Genomic DNA, 20,263 nt, shown 5'->3' with positions numbered 1-20,263 from the left:
TTATGCTCTGACCTACATCTACTATCTCTCCCACCTCATCTTGACTGTCTTTTTTCTTCTCCTCTCTTTCTTATGACTCTGGCCTTGTGCCTTATCTTTTCTTTCCTTCATACTCCTTCCACTTCCCTTCCCTTCGAGCTATTACTGTAATCTGCTTGGCTGATGCCTTACTGCATTACCTTTTGCTTTAGGTAACCTTGCTTTGAAGTCGACAGAACATTGTGTATGAGTTTAAATTGTTGAGTTCCTTTAATGTATGCTGATTTTGACTACAAGTTGATTTAAATGTATATTTTATGTGTAAGTCTTTATTAACAATTTGTCTATCTGTATTGCTAATGTTATGTGTGGAGCTTTTCTCCCCGGGCCTCTACTGAAAATGGACATATATCCAGCTGGACTAGCCCGGTCAACAAATGTAAAATAAAATAAATAAATAAAAAATAAAAGTAAGTCCATGTTCCATCTTGTTCCATGCAGGGTTCTGTTGCATATGCATTAAATAAAGCAGTCCCATTATTTATCCACTGCAGCGCAAAAATCCTGGACTTAATTTTTCCAAGCTCCTATGCATATTATTATTATTCTAGAAAAAGGCAGTCTGATAAATGTCACAGTGGAGAATATAAGTATAACAAGGAATTTTGCCATCTGACATAATGCATTTCATAGGTAGTGCTATGTTTTGGCAATGTGGGATACAGATCAAACAACAAAGCTAGTGTCACTGTCAATGGTAGAACAAAAAAGGTTGAAGCAGCAAACCAAATCCACATAAAAGCACGAACACTAAAATTAGCTTTCATTCACTTTAATAACCATGAACTTCATCAGAAAACTTGGTGTCCGTGCTCCTATGTGGATTTGGTTTGCTGCTTCAACCTCATTTGTACTTCGTTTGAGAGGTTATTGAGTTTTTGGAGTTTGTCACTGTTAATGGTGCAACAGGTAGCATTGTTCAGCTTTGCAGCAGAAGGCTGTGAGTTCTATTCTTCCCCCAGGTAGATGCATTGCTGGTAGTACAATACAACATAAGGCAAGGGGGTGCTACACTCCTAAATGACTTGTCCTTTGGATGAGATATTAAACCAAGGTCCCCTCTGCCTGAATGAATGATAGCTCAGGTGGATGTGAAAGATCCCATTGTGCCTATTAAAGGGAAAGTTTCCAGCTGTCCTGACCAACATGTCCACTAATAGTATGAACACCATCTTGAGTCTCTCCTGAAAAGATGCTACCAGTCTGTTTGGGCTAACTTGGTCAACAGCGGAAACATGTCATTAAAATGATAATACAGAGATGAGGAAATGACAAGAAAAAAGTGACATGGCAGAGAGCAATAACCACAAGGTCTTGGTTTCCACCAGTCTTTACTTATACAATCTTTTTTCTAATGGGCAATATTAACACAGTGGAAGAATATCAGATTATGTCTAAAGAAATGGGCTGAATCAAACTCCAAATCTGTGTGTTGTTCATAGAGTCAAACCTCTTATGATTTCCATACCCTAGGTTGGTAGATAGAGTGACTAAGGATAAAATTAAATAGATGGTTTCTTGTAAAAACCCAAACCACCCGCCCAAAAGAACTGTATGTACTCCAAAGATTCAAATGTGCAGAATCAGATTTTGATGCTATTAATATTAAGATGACCTTCCACCACCAGTGTTATTAACTCGCTCCCACTAGCACAGAATAAGTGCAAAAAATAGCCATCATCCAATAGTGACTCTAATGCTTACAATTATTGTTAACTTTATTAATGAATTAAGACCTATTCCTAGCTTTTATATATATATATATATATATATATATATATATATATATATATATATATATATATATAAAGTCAAGTTTAAAGATATGCTAGGTCTTAAAACCCTTAAGGCAACGAACCTAAATAACTTGCACTTCAAAATCCTGGGTATGCAATAATATATTTAATATGAATAGTCTGAAGTGCCTTATTACAATTATAAAAAAATAGCTGTCTCAATTTTTTGCAGTCTAAACTTTACATTCAGTAGGTTATGTATGATAGTATATTTGTTATGTAAAGTAGTTCTTCCACTCAATTTAACTCATTGTTTGTTGTGCAACAGTGTTAACATTGATATGACATTTTCAGAGTACTCCTTTAAGGGAGCCTCTGTCAAATATTTGTGTTCTGTTGTGCAGTTCTATATGTAAACAGGTGCTAGCACGATACAATACATAACCAGCAGTTGTCCATGTACTATTAACTCTTGAAGACAATAAGCATCGTGGATTTTGTCTAAAAAAGCTCATAAAATAGTCATTTCAGTATAATATCACAATCAGATATTTTAAATACTCTCTGTAACAGTAGGGGTGGGAATACAAAAAGCTACTCAGAGTGTTTGGTGTAATTAAAGGGCTGGGGTAATGTTTTTAAAATAATAAAGGGGAAATGCAACATAAAGAGTTCATAGGTAATATGCATGTCAACTATAACACTGACTATACAGATTTGTAGATAATTCACTAATGCAGCATATGTTGGATTTGTGTACATTATAATAATACAGGCACACACACACACCTACAATTCAAAGTTTTGAAACTTCGAGCTTGTCAAGTAGGTCCATATATATATATATATATATATATATATATATATATATATATATATATATATATGCAGTCTGAGCTGCTGTTAACTTGGCATTCTATTTTTACAGTCACTAAGCATTCTGAACTGACATCTGTCAGAAGACACATAGGTTTCATTCAATCAGCTATCTTAAAATGTATCTCTGCTTTAGGTGCTCCACCCATGGAGTTCACTGGTTTTGTCTAGTACGTGCTCCTGTTTGTCCTGAACACAGATGATCTCAAAATAGGATACACAGTTGCACAAAGTATTCACAATACTGCTGTGTCTCTTAATATGAAGGGACTGTGCTGCAAAAACGAATCCTTCTCTCTCCCATCCTGTTCCCATGCTCATGGTAGCCTCATTTTCATGTTTATTTTCCACATAACAATATCAACAAATACCTGGAGATCTGTGGTCTGCCCAGTTTAGGTATCAAGCCCAGACCTGAGGTGTAGATGTTCAGGAGAAGGCATTACCTGGGAAATAAAGTCCTGTAGCCAGAGTTTACACCTGGAAGATGAATTACCATTAGTACTATTTATTTTTAGACTACACATAACAAGTAGAAAAATCTCCAGGACTGTTTACTTGCAACTCTTAAATGGGAGGAGATTTTCAATTAATGCCTCTATATAAACCTGAATAAAGTTATCTCAAGTACAAATCCATACATATTGCAAAATATATTTCATATCACAAGTACATTCAGTCTTTCTAGGGAGAGAGATTGCAGGTCTTGCCTCCTACTCTTTTTCTCATCTTAAAAAACATAGAATTTCCAAAGTTTAGAAGAAATGCCTGACAAAGTCATACCTCTCCCAACTTCAGGATCAATTAAGTGCCTGAATTATAGTGGGTACTTTACTGTTTTGTGATGAGGAGACTGAATGACTACTAGTGAATATAAATAGGTCTTTCATCAGTTAATCACTGTGAATACAACAGGGTTGTAGGAATTGGGGAGGGGCAGCAAGCAAATGCTGTTATTCAAATGTTTCACATTCTTAACAAATATTAGCTACATTTATGCATTCTTTATTCATACTGACTTCATCTTAAATCCACAGTTTAAGTCTACCCTAAAATAATTTGTCTGAACTTGTAACAAGTTCATATCATATTTTTGCATTATGATCTGTAAATAAATTAGTCAGCGCTGGTAATTTATAACAATTCCAAAGGAAAGTCTCGGGTAGCTTGAAAACTCAAGCAGATTTGAAATGAACTGTTGCTACAGTGTCTGAATTTTTATTTCAAGATGCATTACATGACAGAAAATCATTTTAAGGTTTAAAGCCTCTAATTTACTAATTAGAAAGTCTTTTGCTATCCTCGTCTAATTCCATAGAAGAGTGCTGCTTGAAAGACCACATTTCCACATATGTAGATCACGAGTATGTATGTTTCCTTATTCACCTAAGGCAAAGCAAAGAAAAAAAAATTCTGAGAATTAATAATTTATGAATTACTTTTTTAAACATCTTTATACACTTTATTATATGGATCATAAATATAGCTAAAGCAACATCATGATTTATATTTGATATAGGTATAGGGTTTATATTGAAACGCTGAATTTCACTAACTCAGCATTCTAATATATTGAACCCACTTAAACTAAAACTACACAAACATCAAAATTCAGTGGAAAAAAAATAAAACAGTGTTTTGTTGGGAAGCAACCCTTGACACACATCTTTTGCTAAGTAAATATACTAACTACAAGATTGCATTACAGTGGAGAGTAAGGAAAGACTCTGTAACCCAGTGTTAAGAGTTCAAACAATAACGGCAGGCAGCTCACCCAGTAAGCAAATCCCACACACCCAAGCGCATACATTCATAGATTCAAACACACATGTCGATGATTCCATTTTTACTTTATTCTACATGTATTGACCAAATAAGTTCACTATAGTGAAGAAAAAAAATAAAATCAGTCATATGCATTTTGATTAAATGAACAGCACCATACATATAGGTTCCCTGCCTTTCACTGAACATATATTTGTTGACGAGTGCTAGGGTTGGTGCTTTAAATTGAAAGTATGGATAGCTGAATGGTCAAAATGTCATTATTATGTTTTGTCAAGACAGGTGAGTGGGGTTTGGAGGGGGTGACAGTGTTTGCGCATGTGCTTGAGAGTTAGAGTTAGGGTCGAGGATAGATGTATGTTTGTGTGATAGTGAATGTATTTTAGGGTTAGGGTTAGCTAAGGGGATAGATGCATGAGTTTTAGTTTGTGCTTGTGCATGTTTGTGTGTCCAAGTGTGTCTTGTGTAATGGCAGTGTTACGGGAGGGTTTCTTTTAAAGTTAAAGTATAGGGTTTGGGTTGGGGGAAGAGGCACCTTAGTAATGGTAATTAACCCTAACCCTAACATTACCACTTCCCACTGTATAGGATTATGGATCACTACAAATTCATCGGTTTAAATCCATGTCCAGGCATTTAAGTGCCAGGCCTTCCACTTGTACTCAGTCCTTAGACGAATGTCTCTCTTACTCTCTCTGTTCCGATACTCTAGGTCTCTGGTCCTTCTTTCACAGTTCCAGACTCCCCTTGTTCCCCTGACATCCCTGATTAGGGTTATTCAAACTCAGTTTTATATGTATCCTTTACTGACACCTTGGTTAACTGCCAGTTATTTTTAAGATCTCTCTATAAAGGTGTCTTTATCTCATACGCAAGTGATCCACATATAATCAATGCTCTGTATTAGAGCAGTCTTTTGCATTTTACAACTGTCCTTCTCATACTTTGTGAAAATCACCATGCTATGTTACATCTAACTCCCCTTCACAGCTGGAAATCAATGGTTTTAGGGTCATGGGATGAACTTTGCCCTGGACAAAACATATGCATTGTGATTGCTAGCACCAAGGAATATTAGACCTTAAACTTGAAGGGCGGTAAGGACAAGGTCCATCTGTAGAGTACGACATTGCTGTGCTTTTGTTGGTGGAGCCACTGCAGAGAAGTGTAATTAGTGGCAAGGTTGAACACTTGCCTTGGCAGTATCATAGACACCCTAATGCTCACTTTGTGGCCAAGCCCTCCCATTCAATTGCCAACACTTGGCTTCTGTTTGCATCACTTTCCTACTCAAGTAGCAAACTGGATGCTCCTCACTGTCAATCTTGTGAGAAAATATAACACAAAGGCCCTCATCAGACACACTATTGTAAACTATGACATGCTTAGAAAAATAAGGGGATGCCAACACTGTTTCTGAGCATTGGATATTCTTTAATTGCTGAAAGGTGTCTTCTACCTCCAGGATTTACTTAGTCTTCAAGGGCATCTTGTCATGTAGTCTTTCAAGTACTACAACAGCAATGGTGGAGAAATGTGCCACAAACTTCCTGGAATACCTGACCAAGCCTAAAAAGCATCTTTTTTCTTGATCTGAGGTATTTGACAGTCACTTACTTCCTCCACTTTTTTTTATTTTTCCCCTCCCTATAATTTAACCTATACATTTTTCCTTAGTCATTCCAATTTTACTCTTATCGGCATTACTTATACAGTAAGTCCTGCCTAAGTGCTTTTGGTAGATATGAATCCCAGTCCACCAAATGGATGATCACATTTTATTTTATTATTTATTTTACATTTGTTAACCGGGCTAGTCCAACTGGATACATGTCCATTTTCAGTGGAGGCCCGAGGAGAAAAGCTCCGCTATCTACTACATGGTAACAAAACAGTAAATACAAAATACACAAAGCATATAAATCACAACTAAGCAAGGCATTAAACAACAATTTCAGGAAGTTCAAAAAAAGGGGGATAGAGAGACGAGGAAGTAACTTAAGTACAGGTGTGGAAGAAAGTGAGAGAAGTAATTAAGTTGTTTAAAAAGTTAACAATAGTGTTACTAGAAAAGTATAGTAAGTTGTTGAGATAGTCATTTCTCAAGTAGAAATGAAAAAAATAAATTGAAGAAATAGATTTGGGAGAAAGTGTAAAGGATACAGGAGAAGATAGGAGGTAGAAGATCAGCTAGGGTTGTTGCAAGAGCAAAGCCAGTGATTAGTAAGAAAGTGTTTCAATTTAGTTTTAAATAGTGTGATGGAAGTCTGGGCTATAAGGTCTGGAGGAAGTTGATTCCAAATTTTACCAACTGAGTTGGAAAATATAGAGTCACCTGCTGTGTTCTTTGATAGAGAAGTTTGAATCAGTATTTTATTAGAAGAGCGTAGGGTTTTTAAGTTGTTGCATGGTTTTATAAGGGTGGAGAGCATTGGTGTATTTTCAGGGTGGTAAAGGGCTTTATGGGCAATTGTAAGCTGATAGTACTGAATTAGGTGGGGTAATTCCAGCCATCCTAGGTTAAAGAGGTTCAGACAGTGATGTGTTTTATATGGAGAGGCAGTGGCAAATCTGGCAATGTTGTTGTAGGCTGCCGTAAGCTTATTTATGTTATGTTTAGAGAGATTAGTATATATGGGGGAAGCATATAGTAGTGTAGAGATAAGATGTGTTCTAGCTATGGTAGTTCTTGCTTCAGGAGTTAGGAAAGTTCTGATTCTGTAGAGAGAACCTAATTTTCTATTAGTTGCTTTTATGATGGAGTTGATATGAGAATCAAATTTTAGTAGGTTGTCAATAGTAATACCCAAAAGTTTGGTTGTTTGGTCAGGAGAGATAAGGGTGCTATTGTTAGAAGTAATTGTGAAATTAATAGAGGGAGACAGGTGTGTGGGTAAAAAGAGGAGAAGTTTAGTTTTCTTAGGGTTTAAGAGAAGACAGTGATTGGAGAACCATTGCTCAATAGTGGTAAATGTCTTTTGGGTAAGGTAGTGAAGGTCAGCTTGGTTTGTGGCAGAGCAAATGATGGTGGTGTCATCGGCATACTGAATACAAGTAGTTAGGGGGGTGGCAAGATGCAGGTCGTTAATAAAGATGGAAAATAAAAGAGGACCTAAGATGGAGCCCTGAGGGACTCCTAAAGTGGTGGGGAGAAGTTCAGAAAGATTGTTGTTCCATAAAACAGCTTGTTTCCGATTTTGAAGATAGGAAGTAAACCAGCTTAAGGCAAGATTATCGAGAGAGAGAGATTTTAAACGATGTAGGAGGAGTTGGTGATTCACCATATCAAGGGCTTTTGACAGGTCTACAAAGAATGCTGATGAAAGAAGATTGCTATTCCGGTTTATATTAATGGAGTCAATAAAGGATAATAAGGCTGTGGTGGTGCTATGGTAAGGACGAAAGCCATGTTGGCAGTTAGCGATGAGATTATTAGATAGGAGGTGATTTAGTAACTGTTTGTGGATGCATTCTTCCATTATTTTTGCAATAGGAGATAGCAGTGCTATAGGGCGGTAGTTAGAGTACTCAAATGAATCACCCCCTTTGAAGAGGGGCATGATGTGTGAGATTTTCCAGAGTAAAGGTATAGTACTTTCTTTTATGGTTCTGTTGATTAGTATAGAGATAGGGTAGGCAATAGATTTAGCACCTAGCTGGAGATATTCGACTGGCAATTTGTCGGCTGAGGGGGTAGAAGGTTTAAGTTTTTGGAGAAAATTTAGAATATAGGAGGTGGGTATGGGTTTAAGTTGCATAAGTGGAGGAGTGCAGCTTGGGCTACCTAGTAAAGAGGGGTCAGGGCTTTGTTGGTTGGCAAGTTTAAGTATTGTTGAAGTAAAGAAGTTATTGAATGCATTTGCTGTTTGTAAGGGAGTGTCAGGGCAGGAGCCTAGTGGATTGGGAGTTTCAACTTTGCCGGGGGATAGAAGTGTGTTAATAGATTTCCAAAATTTGTGCGGATGGTGGTGGGAGGATTGCTGTAGCTGGGTGTAAAAGTTCTTTTTATCTTTTATGATAGCTAGCTTTGTTATGTTCCTTTTTTGTTTGTAGCTAAGGTGATCAAAGGAGTCTTTAGAGGTTCGCCATTTAGTCCAGGCCTTATTCCTACTAAGGATTAGTTGTTTAGTGTTGCTTGTAAGCCATTGGGCTGTCTTATATTTCATGCGAATTGATCGCATGGGGGCATGATGATCTAAAATATTAAGAAAGGTTTTATTAAAGTGGTTAACAGCGTCGTCTATTGGGAGAGTTTTTAGAGGAGACCAGTTAACCAGGCTAAGTTCATTTTGAAACTGATGGGGGTCAAAATGTTTTTTGCTGCGAGATAAGCGAATTAGGGGAGGTGTTGTTAGATGAATTTTGTGCCTAATGATGTATGTGAGAGAGTGGTCACTAAGGTCATCTGGGAGGGTACCTGCTGAATACTTTTGTTGGGGACTGTTTGTCAAGATCCAGTCGAGTATGGTATCTTTGTTATTGTTTTTATTTGTTCTAGTTGTGGAGTTAATGGTTTGGTAGAATCCATGCAGGTTGATAAGGGTGGATGGATTAGTTTGTTTGCATACATTCCAATCAATATTGAAGTCACCTAATAATATTGTTTCTTGAAGGAGATTAATAGAAAACCAGTTAAGTAGGTCTTCTAATATGGGGGGATTGCTGCCTGGGGGAAGATAGGTGCAGATAATGTTAATAGTTTTGTGTGGGTTAAAGGAGAGTTTGGAAATAATAAGTTCAGCATTAGTGTCATATGGAGGGGTGTGGGCTGATTTGTTTACTTCCAGTCCAGTTTTAAAGAGTATAGCTACTCCGCCTCCTTTTTTATTAAGACGGTCTTGTCTTAGGATGTTATAGCCAGGGGGGATAATTTCATTATCTTTTATTGTGGGTTTGAGCCAGGTTTCGGTAAGACAGAGAATGTCAAATTGTTGGACTTCTAAAAGGGCGTGAAGAGCTGGAAGTTTGTTGCATATGCTACGGATGTTAAGATGAGCTATTGTGAGAGATTTAGTAGGTTTAGTATGTGGTGTAGGTGTAGTTTTCATTTGTTGGGAGTTAGGGGATAGTATGAAGGTGTTTGGGCCTGGGTTGGGGTGGATGTCCCCATCAATTAATGATAAACCTTGAATAAGGTGAGTTAATTGTGAGGGCTTGAAGCAGTACAAGTGTTGTGTGTGTCTAAGAATAAGGTATTTGATGTGTGAGAGACGATGATATTTAGGTTCAAGATATGAGTTGCTGTATATAGGACTAAGATGGGTAGTGAGTGTAGTTGGGGGGGTAGCTAGGGTGTGTCTGTGTGGAATGCTAACAGTAGGATTTAAAGGTTGCTCATAGTAGGTTATTAGGTAGGTAGTGGAAAGAATAGTTAGAAGAGTTAGTAGTAGGAGAGGTAGGTGAGTGTAAGACATGTTGAGATGGGTAAGAGACTGTATAAAATATGTAAGTGTTCAGAGTAGAGAGGGTGGGTGAGGGAGGAGATGACTATGGAGTGGGTGGAGAGAGGAGCAAGTTCAGATTGGCTAAGGATTGTGGTGGGTGTGGTTATAAATGTAGAGGTGCTAGGGGCGGGTGGAATTTGTGGGCAGGGAGGGGAGCGGAGTGAGCCCGCAGGGTGAACGGAGCGGGAAGACGCAAGAGAGTGGAGTTCAGCAGGAAACAATCAGTGAAAGGGAAGAACTAACAAGTAAGTCAGTAGGTTAGAGAAAGTGTATTAGTGAGTCAGCTAATGTGTTGAAATAAAAAATATAGAGGAGCTAGAGTAAGAAGAAATAAAGGTAAAGTAAGAGGGGTTAGGTTAAAATGCAGTTCTGGAAAAAGCTTCAGTTAAAGGACAGATAAGAAAGGTTTAGGGAGGCAGAATATAAGCATAAAAGTGGGAAAAAGGGAAGTAACAGCAGAAAAAATAATAAGGGTGCCACCTTGTGGCCAGTTGTATGGTTGCAGGGACAGACACTAGAGCAGGGGACTAAGCACAAAAGGGGAAAGGAGGAAGGAGTGTGATGTGCTAGCAAACAAAAATAGTTGAAGTAGATTAAGATAGGAATTAAAATTGAGGTATATATGGTGGATTGGGAAATATGTAGGCTGCTGGCAGTACAGGAGGGATGCTTAACCTGAGATACAAAAATAGAGTAAGTCTGGTCAAACAAGGAAACGTAGCATACTTAAATTCTCAAAGTAAGTCGGTTCCTCTTGGTAGTGAAAGGTATGGGCTCAGTTTTGAGGTTCCTTTATTTCCAGGAGGATGGTAGGCAGGAAAAAGTTTGCTTGAGTTACACAATTGACCACTTTAAATTCTCAAAGTAAGTCGGTTCCTCTTGGTAGTGAAAGGTATGGGCTCAGTTTTGAGGTTCCTTTATTTCCAGGAGGATGGTAGGCAGGGAAAAAGTTTGCTTGAGTTACACAATTGACCACTAGTCCCAGGATAAGCTCCTGTGCTACATCACAGTAAGCGGGCTATGAACATTCCTTCATCATGCCAATATCAATGCAACGTTTAAGACGACAGGCTTGACAATGTCGATGATTGTCCTTGGTGATTGAGCAGTTATTACTGAATGGACAAGTGAAAACTGCTTTGCGTTTCATGCTTCTCCTTGATAAGAAACCAATTAATCACAATAAATGCAGAGGCGGCTCAACATATAGCTGGAACTGGAGTGTTCTCTGGCACATAACACACAAAACATGGCATTACAAGAGAATACTGCCACTCAAAACGGCATCTATGACAAAATGGACAGATGTCAACAGAATCAAGCCAGTGACTGAACAGACCGACTTTCTTTGGATCTTTGACACTGCAGAAGACGAGACAGTCCTGACTGTGTAACAGACAGTCACCTTCTGAGAAGCTAAGGTGACAGCAGTAGTGGTTTTCAGATACCACCTACAAATGAAAGAAGATTTCGGGGAACCAGTGTAGTAACCTTTCTTTTTGGTTCTACAACACGTTCAGCCAAAAGAAAATAACAAAGTACTCTTGGAACATAAGCGAACAAATTAGGCTGAGAATGCAAATGTTAACATGGCAATATGACTAGGCATATTATGGTCCCCTTAACTGCTAGCCTAATGTTCCTATGTTTGCTGAATGTACTTACTATAGCTGTCTGTTCAGTCAAAGGGTATAATCATTCAGGGTATCTCTGTCTTATCTAGGTGGATTTGTAATTCACATAACTTAATTTCTATGTAGTGTCCAAGGATCCCAGTCACTTGGCTGAAACCTTATTGTTGGTAGACAAAACTAAGCAAAATAATTGGCCTCCACCCTGGAATTCTCTATTTCTAGCATTTTTCAATCAAAGCTTTCGCAAGGTAGTTTGTATCCTTTCTGTGTGCTACAGACCTATGGGTATTACTATTTTAATCTGATTGGAGGGTAGTATACTTCTCCAGGATACCCTTAAATTAGGTATTTTCCTCTTCTCACATATCCTTGATGATGTCCAACAACTCTCTGAGGTGTCTGCCATACATACAGTCAAATGATCTAAACCCCATCAATGCCTGTGGCCCTTTTTGGATGACAAATAGCAGGTAAGACAGCAGGTGATACCAATTTTTCCTGGTCTTCTCAATGCCCTTCGACAGCAAGGACTTTAAAGTCCGTAGTAAAGCACTCCTCCAGGTTGTCAGTCTGGGTGTGATATACTAAAAGGCTATGTTACTTCAAAATACTGGCATATATGGTACATAATTAATGGCATAAATGGGGTTCTTTGATAAATGTATCATTTGTTATGCTCCATAACAATGCTGAAATTAGGCACAAATCTGGCCATGAAAAATAAAAGCATTGACTATACATATGTATATATATATATATATATATATATATATATATATATATATGTAGAACGCACTCCAATGAAAAATAAAAATGAAAATAAAAACATCATTCACGTAAATGGCAATGTTGACACATTTTCATTCAACAAACTCTACATTACCCAGTGTACCTTCTATACTAGCCATATACAAGTAATATATTGTAGGGGGGCAAGGCCCCCTGCTCACCCACACCCCCTCCTCATTATATATACAAACTCCAAGATTGCACTAATGTGAGAAAATGGGTACCTTTCCCAATCCCAACTGTACTGCGATCTCCAAGCAGAATGTTAACCTCACAACAGTGAATGCACACTAGCATTCGCTATTGTGATGTCGACCAACTTCGGTCTGGCCTTTTGTGAACTGGAAAATAGCCTTTTGTCTATCCCAGTTAGACTGAATGCCATCTGAAATTTTGATAGTAAACTATATATATATATATATATATATATATATATATATATATATATATATATATATATATATATATATATATATATATATGTGTGTGTGTGTGTGTGTGTGTATGTGTGTGTGTGTGTGTGTGTGTGTGTGTGTGTGTGTGTGTGTGTGTGTGTGTGTGTCTATATGGATCTACTTCTATTTACCGAAATCCCACTCAATTGAATGACGAAACAAAGTTGTCGAAAATTTACTTTAACAAACACCCGGATCACCGTATTTTAACCATAGGAAACTAACTACATAACCACCAACACTTTAAAAAGAAACTGAAGCAAATCAAACCCACCCAAGTGGGGGGCTTCACCTCCACACACTCACCCAAACTAAATATACCAACTCCGAGATCACACCATAGTGGAAAAAGTGCAAAGTTCACCATGGTGGCCAAGTGGTTAGTTTCCCGGAGTTAAATTTTACAGTGATTTGGGTGTATGTTAAACTAAATTTTCAGCAGCGTCATCTCATTGTTTTGTAGTTCAGTTAGATGGGAATTCACGAAAAAGAAGAAGACACATACATATATGTAAAATGATCCAATTACCAAAACACTAATGACACTAGTAAAAGTCTGACCATGCAAATGTCAAGCCGGCACTGTTTTACTGACAGACTTGCAATTCAAGGCATTCTTAAATGTCTATCAATTCTGTATGCTTTACATATCTGATAAGGATGCAATTTATTGAAACAACTTGTGCAATGCACATAATTGGTTTAGTAGTGTACTTAACTGTTACTACTGTAATTTTCCTTCAACTGTGCTGACCAGACAGCTTACCCAGTTGCCAGTATGGAAATAAATAACATAAATAAACAAATGTGGGTGTCGGTATATGTTTTATATATAAACAGACACACATGCATATACATGTGTATGTATATATATATATATATATATATATATATATATATATATATATATATATATATATATATATATATATATATATATATATATATATATATATATATATATATATATATATATATACACACACACACACACACACACTACACACACACACAAACGCACGCACAGACACACACACACACACACACACACACACACACACACACACACACACATATATATATATATCTATATATATATATATATATGCGTGTATATGTGTGTGTGTGTGTGTTTAAATACATGCTCACACACACATACATATATAAATACATAGCATTGTTTGCATGACACTTATTTGCTGTTTATGTGTATTTACATACATACACATATATCTAGATATCTATATATTTATCTATTATCTCTCTCTCTCTAGATATATATATATATATATATATATATATATATATATATACGTATCTAAGTCTAATTCACTTCACCTAAAACTCATTTGACCGACTTACATTTCACCAAGACCAAATCATCTAAAATTCACTTCACCTAAAACTCATTTGACGGTCTCTCATTTCACCGAATTTTAGTAGTGGCATTGTGTAGGGTACTGTAAGGCAAGTAAAAGGTATATGACCTTTTCCCCACTGTAATGCAATCCTGCAGTTAGTATATATAATTAGATGTGTGTGGGAGACACAGCCCCCCACATTGGGGGGGTGTGGCGGCTGTAGACTCTCACCTTGTTTGTTTTTTATTGTCCTGTTTCTGTTAAGAGGGTAAATAAGTAGTGTTTAAGTTCTGGTAAGAGTTAGTCATTGGTGTTGTAAGTGTGCATGTCTATGATTTAAAATGTAATATTTTGAAATTCAGCATTGTAAGCTGTAGGTGAAATGAGAGTTGCTCAAATGAGTTTTAGGTGAAGTGATCTTTATGTGATTTGGTCTCGATGATATGAAAGTCGGTCAAATGAGTTTTAGGTGAAGTGAAGTAGATCTATATATATATATATATATATATATATATATATATATATATAAAATATGCATGTATATATGGGTTCCCTTCCAAATCTCAAAAATCATATGGTCAAGACCATATAATCAAGGTTTCAGAATTTCGAAATTCTAAACAGAGATCTGCATACAGTGCGGAATGGGAGATTTCACTTTTCCTCGCTGTAGTGCGATCTCGGAGTTGGTATATTTAAGTAGTGGGGGAGTGAGGGGTGCACAGGCGCTTGCTCCCCTGCAGAACCATTTTATCTGTTGTTGTTTTGTTTTTTTTGTTGGATTTGTTTCAGAATTTCAAACTTCTGAAACCTTGATCATATGGTCTCGACCATATGAATTTCAAGATTTCAGACATTCGAGATTCTGAAGTAAATATATATATATATATATATATATATATATATATATATATATATATATGGATCTCTTTCATCTATCGAAAGACCACAATCTCCAAGAAGGGGGGGCTATGCCCCACACACCTCCAGATGTGGGGGGCTGCATCCCCCACTTCCCCCCCTAGCTATATGTGCCAACTCTGGGATCGCACTACAGTGTGAAAAAGATAATATTTCCCAATAATGGGCAAGTGTTTACTTGCCCTGGGAAAAAAGTCTGTGGTGTGGGATTTTAAGTTTCATTATTTTTGTCTCACGAAAACCATGTTCGGGACTGTGGTCTTTTGATATATGAAAGTAGATAGATATATATATATATATATATATATATATATATATATATATATATATATATATATATATACATACATAGATAGATATAGGTATATATATATATATATATATATATATATATATATATATATATATATATATATATATAAAACATTTGTTGTACAACACATATTTGTTGTCTATTTTTATGTATTTACAGATCCATGTACATTTGTATGTCTAAATATAAACATAAAGATATATCTTTGTGTATCTGTACAAGTCTATCTCTATATCTGCTTCCACCTCTCTAAAATAATATACGCTAACATGGATATATGACAGGCAGATAGATAGAGATATACCCTGGGATTCAGGAATGACCATTTTCCATGCAGGAACAGTGTAGGAACTCCTGCATGGAAAATGGCCACCGAGCGATCCAGGAAAGTACTGTTTTCACGTGCATGAGCGGCCCTAAACTGTTCCTGCACAGAAAGCCGTGCGGGATGCAAATCACCCCATTTGCTGCTTAAAACCATGCAAATGAGGTGATTTTGTGAGCCACAAAACTGGCCGGACTCCGTGCAGGAACAGTGTCAGAGCAGTAATGTATTCAACTAGTAAGTGAATACATTTATGCATCTGAGCAAACGGAGACAGGACAGTTTGTGGAAAGTATATATTGCAGTCAAAAACACATGCTAATGGCCAAATATAAGGACATTGGCATTAATAAATGTTTATTTTTTTTTAAATTAAAGTTTTTTTTTTTTGGCCGATCACGGCCATTTAAGTTTAGGGCAGCGGTGCGCAAACGGGATTGTGCCGAAAATCAAAAAAACAAAAATTGAGAAAAGTAAATTCTGCATTTTGACATTATACTCAATGGCATGTAGAATGTAAACAATACGAGGGAGCACTGGTTGTCAAGGGGAAGGGGTCCATCTAAGTGCAGTAACTAAGGATGTACACACTGGGGTATGCAAATGAGGGGAGTTATACTGAATCACAGATTTCCTCAAAGTGTCAGCTTCACCTAACCATGTAGGTGCAGCAATACAATAGTGCGAGTATAAGGATTGAATGACTTCATAAGGGGGTGTGTCATGCTTGCTGTAAGCTCATTGAGCTCTGTGGCACGTGTTTGCCCTTAGGCAAGCACAGCCAAAGAAGGGGGTGTATCTGAAGCTGTAATGTCTTATTCCATGAAATTCAGAGCATGTTCGCATCCAGGGAGGACCATTTCTGCTTAAAATAGCTTACATTAGCTAAATGGGTGTGCACAGTGTGCAGCGGGCCTAAAAACAAACAAACAAAAAAAAAACAGAAGAAATAACAGAACTGTTTACATTTGAGCACCGGGTATGAGCGGCGCGCCTAGGGGCTTAAATAGGGAGGAAGTGGGAAGGGGAAACAGCAGTAGGAAGGCAATCAAGGAAAACTAGCAAAGCTGGCAGGTGAAATGTATCATAATCAGTCATTTACACATGCAGCAGACCAGCATACTAATATAAACTATGCAAACACCCTACAGACTGGTTTTTCCCACAAACTCTACACCACCGGCGTACACAGACAGAAGATTTTTAACTACCAAAAATAACTAAATCTGTTAGAGGTTGCTGCTGCTTTACTCCATCAATATATGCTAGAGACCGAGGGTGGTGAAGAGGAGAATGCTGACAACTGACCCACAGTGAGGAGGAGGAGAAGAGTGTACAGACCCAAGGTGACCTACCAGGGTCTACATAAGCTGGAGATAGTAGAGCGCTATAGGGTGGACAGGGACATTCAACAGCAAATCGTTGAGCTGTGCCAGCCATGCCTTACACACAGAACTAATAGAGGGGAACCCATCCCAGTGGATTCCAAGGTATGTCTAGGCTTAAGAATACTAGCCACACGTACCTTCCGCAGACCAACTGGGGATATCATGGGGCTCTCACATGCATCAGCATCCAGGGTACTCCACCAGTTCCTGGATGCCATGACACAACATGCCAATGAGCACATATATTTTCCTACCGCCTGTGAGGCGGTGACCACATGTATGCATCTCTTCCACCATATAGCAGAATACCCTGAAGTAGTTGGTGCTATAGACTGCATGCACATCCACATCAAAGCACCACCTGGTGAGTGGGGCAGGGTCTACATAAACTGCAAGGGGTTCCTCTTCATCAACTGCCAGGTCATGTGCGATGCCCATGGCATTATCATGAATGTGTGGGCTGGCAGCCCTGGAAGCTATCATGACTCCCACATCTGGCATTGCTCACAGATGTATCAGGCATTTGCTAGGGGGGACATCTCATATGGCCATCTAGTGGGGGATGCTGGCTATGCATTGGAGCCATAGCTGATGACACCCATACGGAATGCACACACACCCAAACAAGAACAGCATAATGAGGCACACACACAAACCAGGATCATTGTAGAGCATTTGCATGGGATGCTCAAGTAATGGTTCTGCTGCCTTGATATATCTGGTGAAGCCTTTCAGTACTCTCCAGCTGCATGTACACAAATGATCATAGTATGTACCATGCTACACAATATGATCCTGCGGAAACAGCTGCAGCAGGAACAGCATGGGTCAGGACCACACAGCTCTGCCCCCTCATCGTTGCCAAGGCCAGCACAGACACAGAGGGACTTGGAGGAGAAACATCCTGAGCCTGCCCCTGTAGGCAGAAGGAGGTGTGCACAGTATACCCAGGCCTTGGCAAAGAGGCAACACATAGTACACACACTGACAATGTAGGGCCCCAGGGACTGATACCTCTCTTCAACTCACACAGAGAGTAAAAGGGATGCCAAACGTGACACTACCTGAGATGCTTTACCATGTACAGGGAGTGTACTATGTGCATCCCACATAGTCAGCCCTCCAGCACTGACCTCAATACTGGCCCAGCAACAAGGTAAGTCACTCTTCCTATCAATTACTGAATGGAGTAGGATGTTCTCATACTTGTATATATGATATGAATGCAAGCATGCAAGGGAATTGGGTGGCTGAATGGGATAGCAGCAAACAGCTATATGGGACAGCTGGAAATTCATAACAAATACTGGTGTCAACATACTAGGCAGCAGTACACAAGGTGACATCTCCCACTGTAATACATTTGATGGCCAAAGAAATGTGGATGTCAATAGGTCACACACATGGATGTCAATGAGGGTCACATATCCACCACCAGCCTCAACCAGCAGGACAGGTGTAGATGACCATAAAGAAAGGCTGGGCTAAGGCCCTCAAATGATGGCAATGGTGAACAGCCCCCCACCAGACCTACACAGACATACTACAACAGGTCTGGCAGTTGCATTCCAGTTCTGAAGGGTAAGAAGTCTGAAACTGAAATATATGCTATTAAGATCTAACATGTGCACTACACTGATATGCCTCCTGTCTGCATGATAGGTCAAAATACAATATGAAATGGAAGCCAACAGAGTAACCGTAGCAGTACAGTAATTTCAAATGTTAATGTCTGCAGGTGTGCACCCCCACAATCCCATGTAGAAATGCAGTGACAACTGTTGCATATATTTATTTGCTGTTAGCCTTTTTTAGATCAGGAACTTGAGCAAAGATCTCCTATTCTTGAAAGCAGCATTTTTATGCATGGATGAATAGTTTACACTGTGTATTCATTTAGTAGTATTAGGTGTTTCATTAGACTGTTTTAAGCATCCAAGTAACGTTGATGAACAGAGGTAGCATTTTAAAGGGTTAATTTCTTAACAATCTAACAGTCAATTGCTATTACATGTTAATTGGTTTAACTTGCATATATAAGGCTAGATTTTGTAATGGAGGAATGTTCTGATGAAGTCTACTGGGAGTAGATGAAAGCGCTCAACATCTCAAGTTTTTATCATTTGTAAAAATTAAAGTGTATCTTTTATCGAGCTACCTCTTCGTTACTTATTTTATTCGTGGATATGTGGTGTAAATACCTTTGGAGTACACTTTACTGAATATTTGCTTTGGTATCCTGCCTCACTGAAGCAGCGTTGGAGGATTGTTTTACCTGTAATACTTTACCACAGCTGTGCAGTTTACAGCAGGTTTGGCCATGTGAAAGTTCACTAAGCTCTGTAGTGTGTGCAGTAACTGTGTAACATTATAGTAGACATACATAGATAAGCAGGAGTTCTAATTCCAATACTGGCAGGTGTGTGTGTGTGTGTGTGTGTGTGTGTGTGTGTGTGTGTGTGTGTGTGTGTGTGTCTGTGTCTGTGTGTCTGTAAATCATGTACTATCTGGCTCATACCCTTTTTCACCTGTGTACTACTCTTTACACTTCCCTTCACTCCAATTTAGTAGACTTGTTGATGTCATCCACCTCAGAAGTACCTTTGGTTGAGTTGGAAATGTATAAGCTTTGTGGCCTGTCTCATAACTGCATAGCACTATAGTAGGAATACCTAGATAGGCAACAGTTCTAATCATAATACTGGTAGGTTTATGTGTGTGTTAATCATTTATTATCTGGCTCATACCATTTTTATCTGTGTACTACCCTTTACACTTCCCTTCACTCTATTGTAGTAGACCTTTTGATGTCATCCACCTTAGAAGTACCTTTGGAAGAGGTGGAAATGTATAAGCTCTGTGGCTCATCTGATAACTGTGTAGCACTATAGTAGGAATAATGATATAGGCAGGAGTTCTAATTTATGCCATAACACTTTGTGTGAGGATCATATCATGTGTGGCTTATACCATTTTGATGTGTATACCATACACGGCTGGTGACCACCTCCTGCTGCCATTACTTTATACAGTGTGGTGACAGCATCTGCCTCACATGCAGCAGATTAAACCATTGTACGGTCCTCTGTATAGATGTGTCTGGAATATCCATATGTTTGAAACCTATATGTGGTCGGAAGTGGTCTGTGTGCCTTAACAATACCCATATATGTGATATTAAAGCCAAATAGGCCACA

At 38.3% G+C, this 20,263-nt stretch overlaps 1 protein-coding gene across 2 annotated transcripts in view; it reads right to left on the bottom strand.

Annotated features, from left to right (window-relative positions):
* Positions 1-2,649: 2,649 nt before the first annotated feature.
* Positions 2,650-20,263, bottom strand: part of LOC122813500 (putative ferric-chelate reductase 1) — a 948,313-nt gene continuing 930,699 nt past the window's right edge. For both annotated transcript variants that reach the window (XM_044085846.1, XM_044085847.1), the window contains one exon: positions 2,650-4,037. In XM_044085846.1, coding sequence (XP_043941781.1) covers positions 3,948-4,037 — 90 coding nt within the window. In that variant the 3' untranslated portion in view covers positions 2,650-3,947. The remainder of the gene's footprint in view (positions 4,038-20,263) is intronic.

The sequence above is a fragment of the Protopterus annectens genome, chromosome 10.part0, assembly GCF_019279795.1.
Source record: "Protopterus annectens isolate FY-2018-M chromosome 10.part0, PAN1.0, whole genome shotgun sequence".
In the NCBI taxonomy this organism is placed as follows: domain Eukaryota; kingdom Metazoa; phylum Chordata; order Ceratodontiformes; family Protopteridae; genus Protopterus; species Protopterus annectens.
The sequence above is the reverse complement of the archived record's forward strand: the minus strand, read 5'-3'. Positions and strand labels throughout refer to the sequence as shown.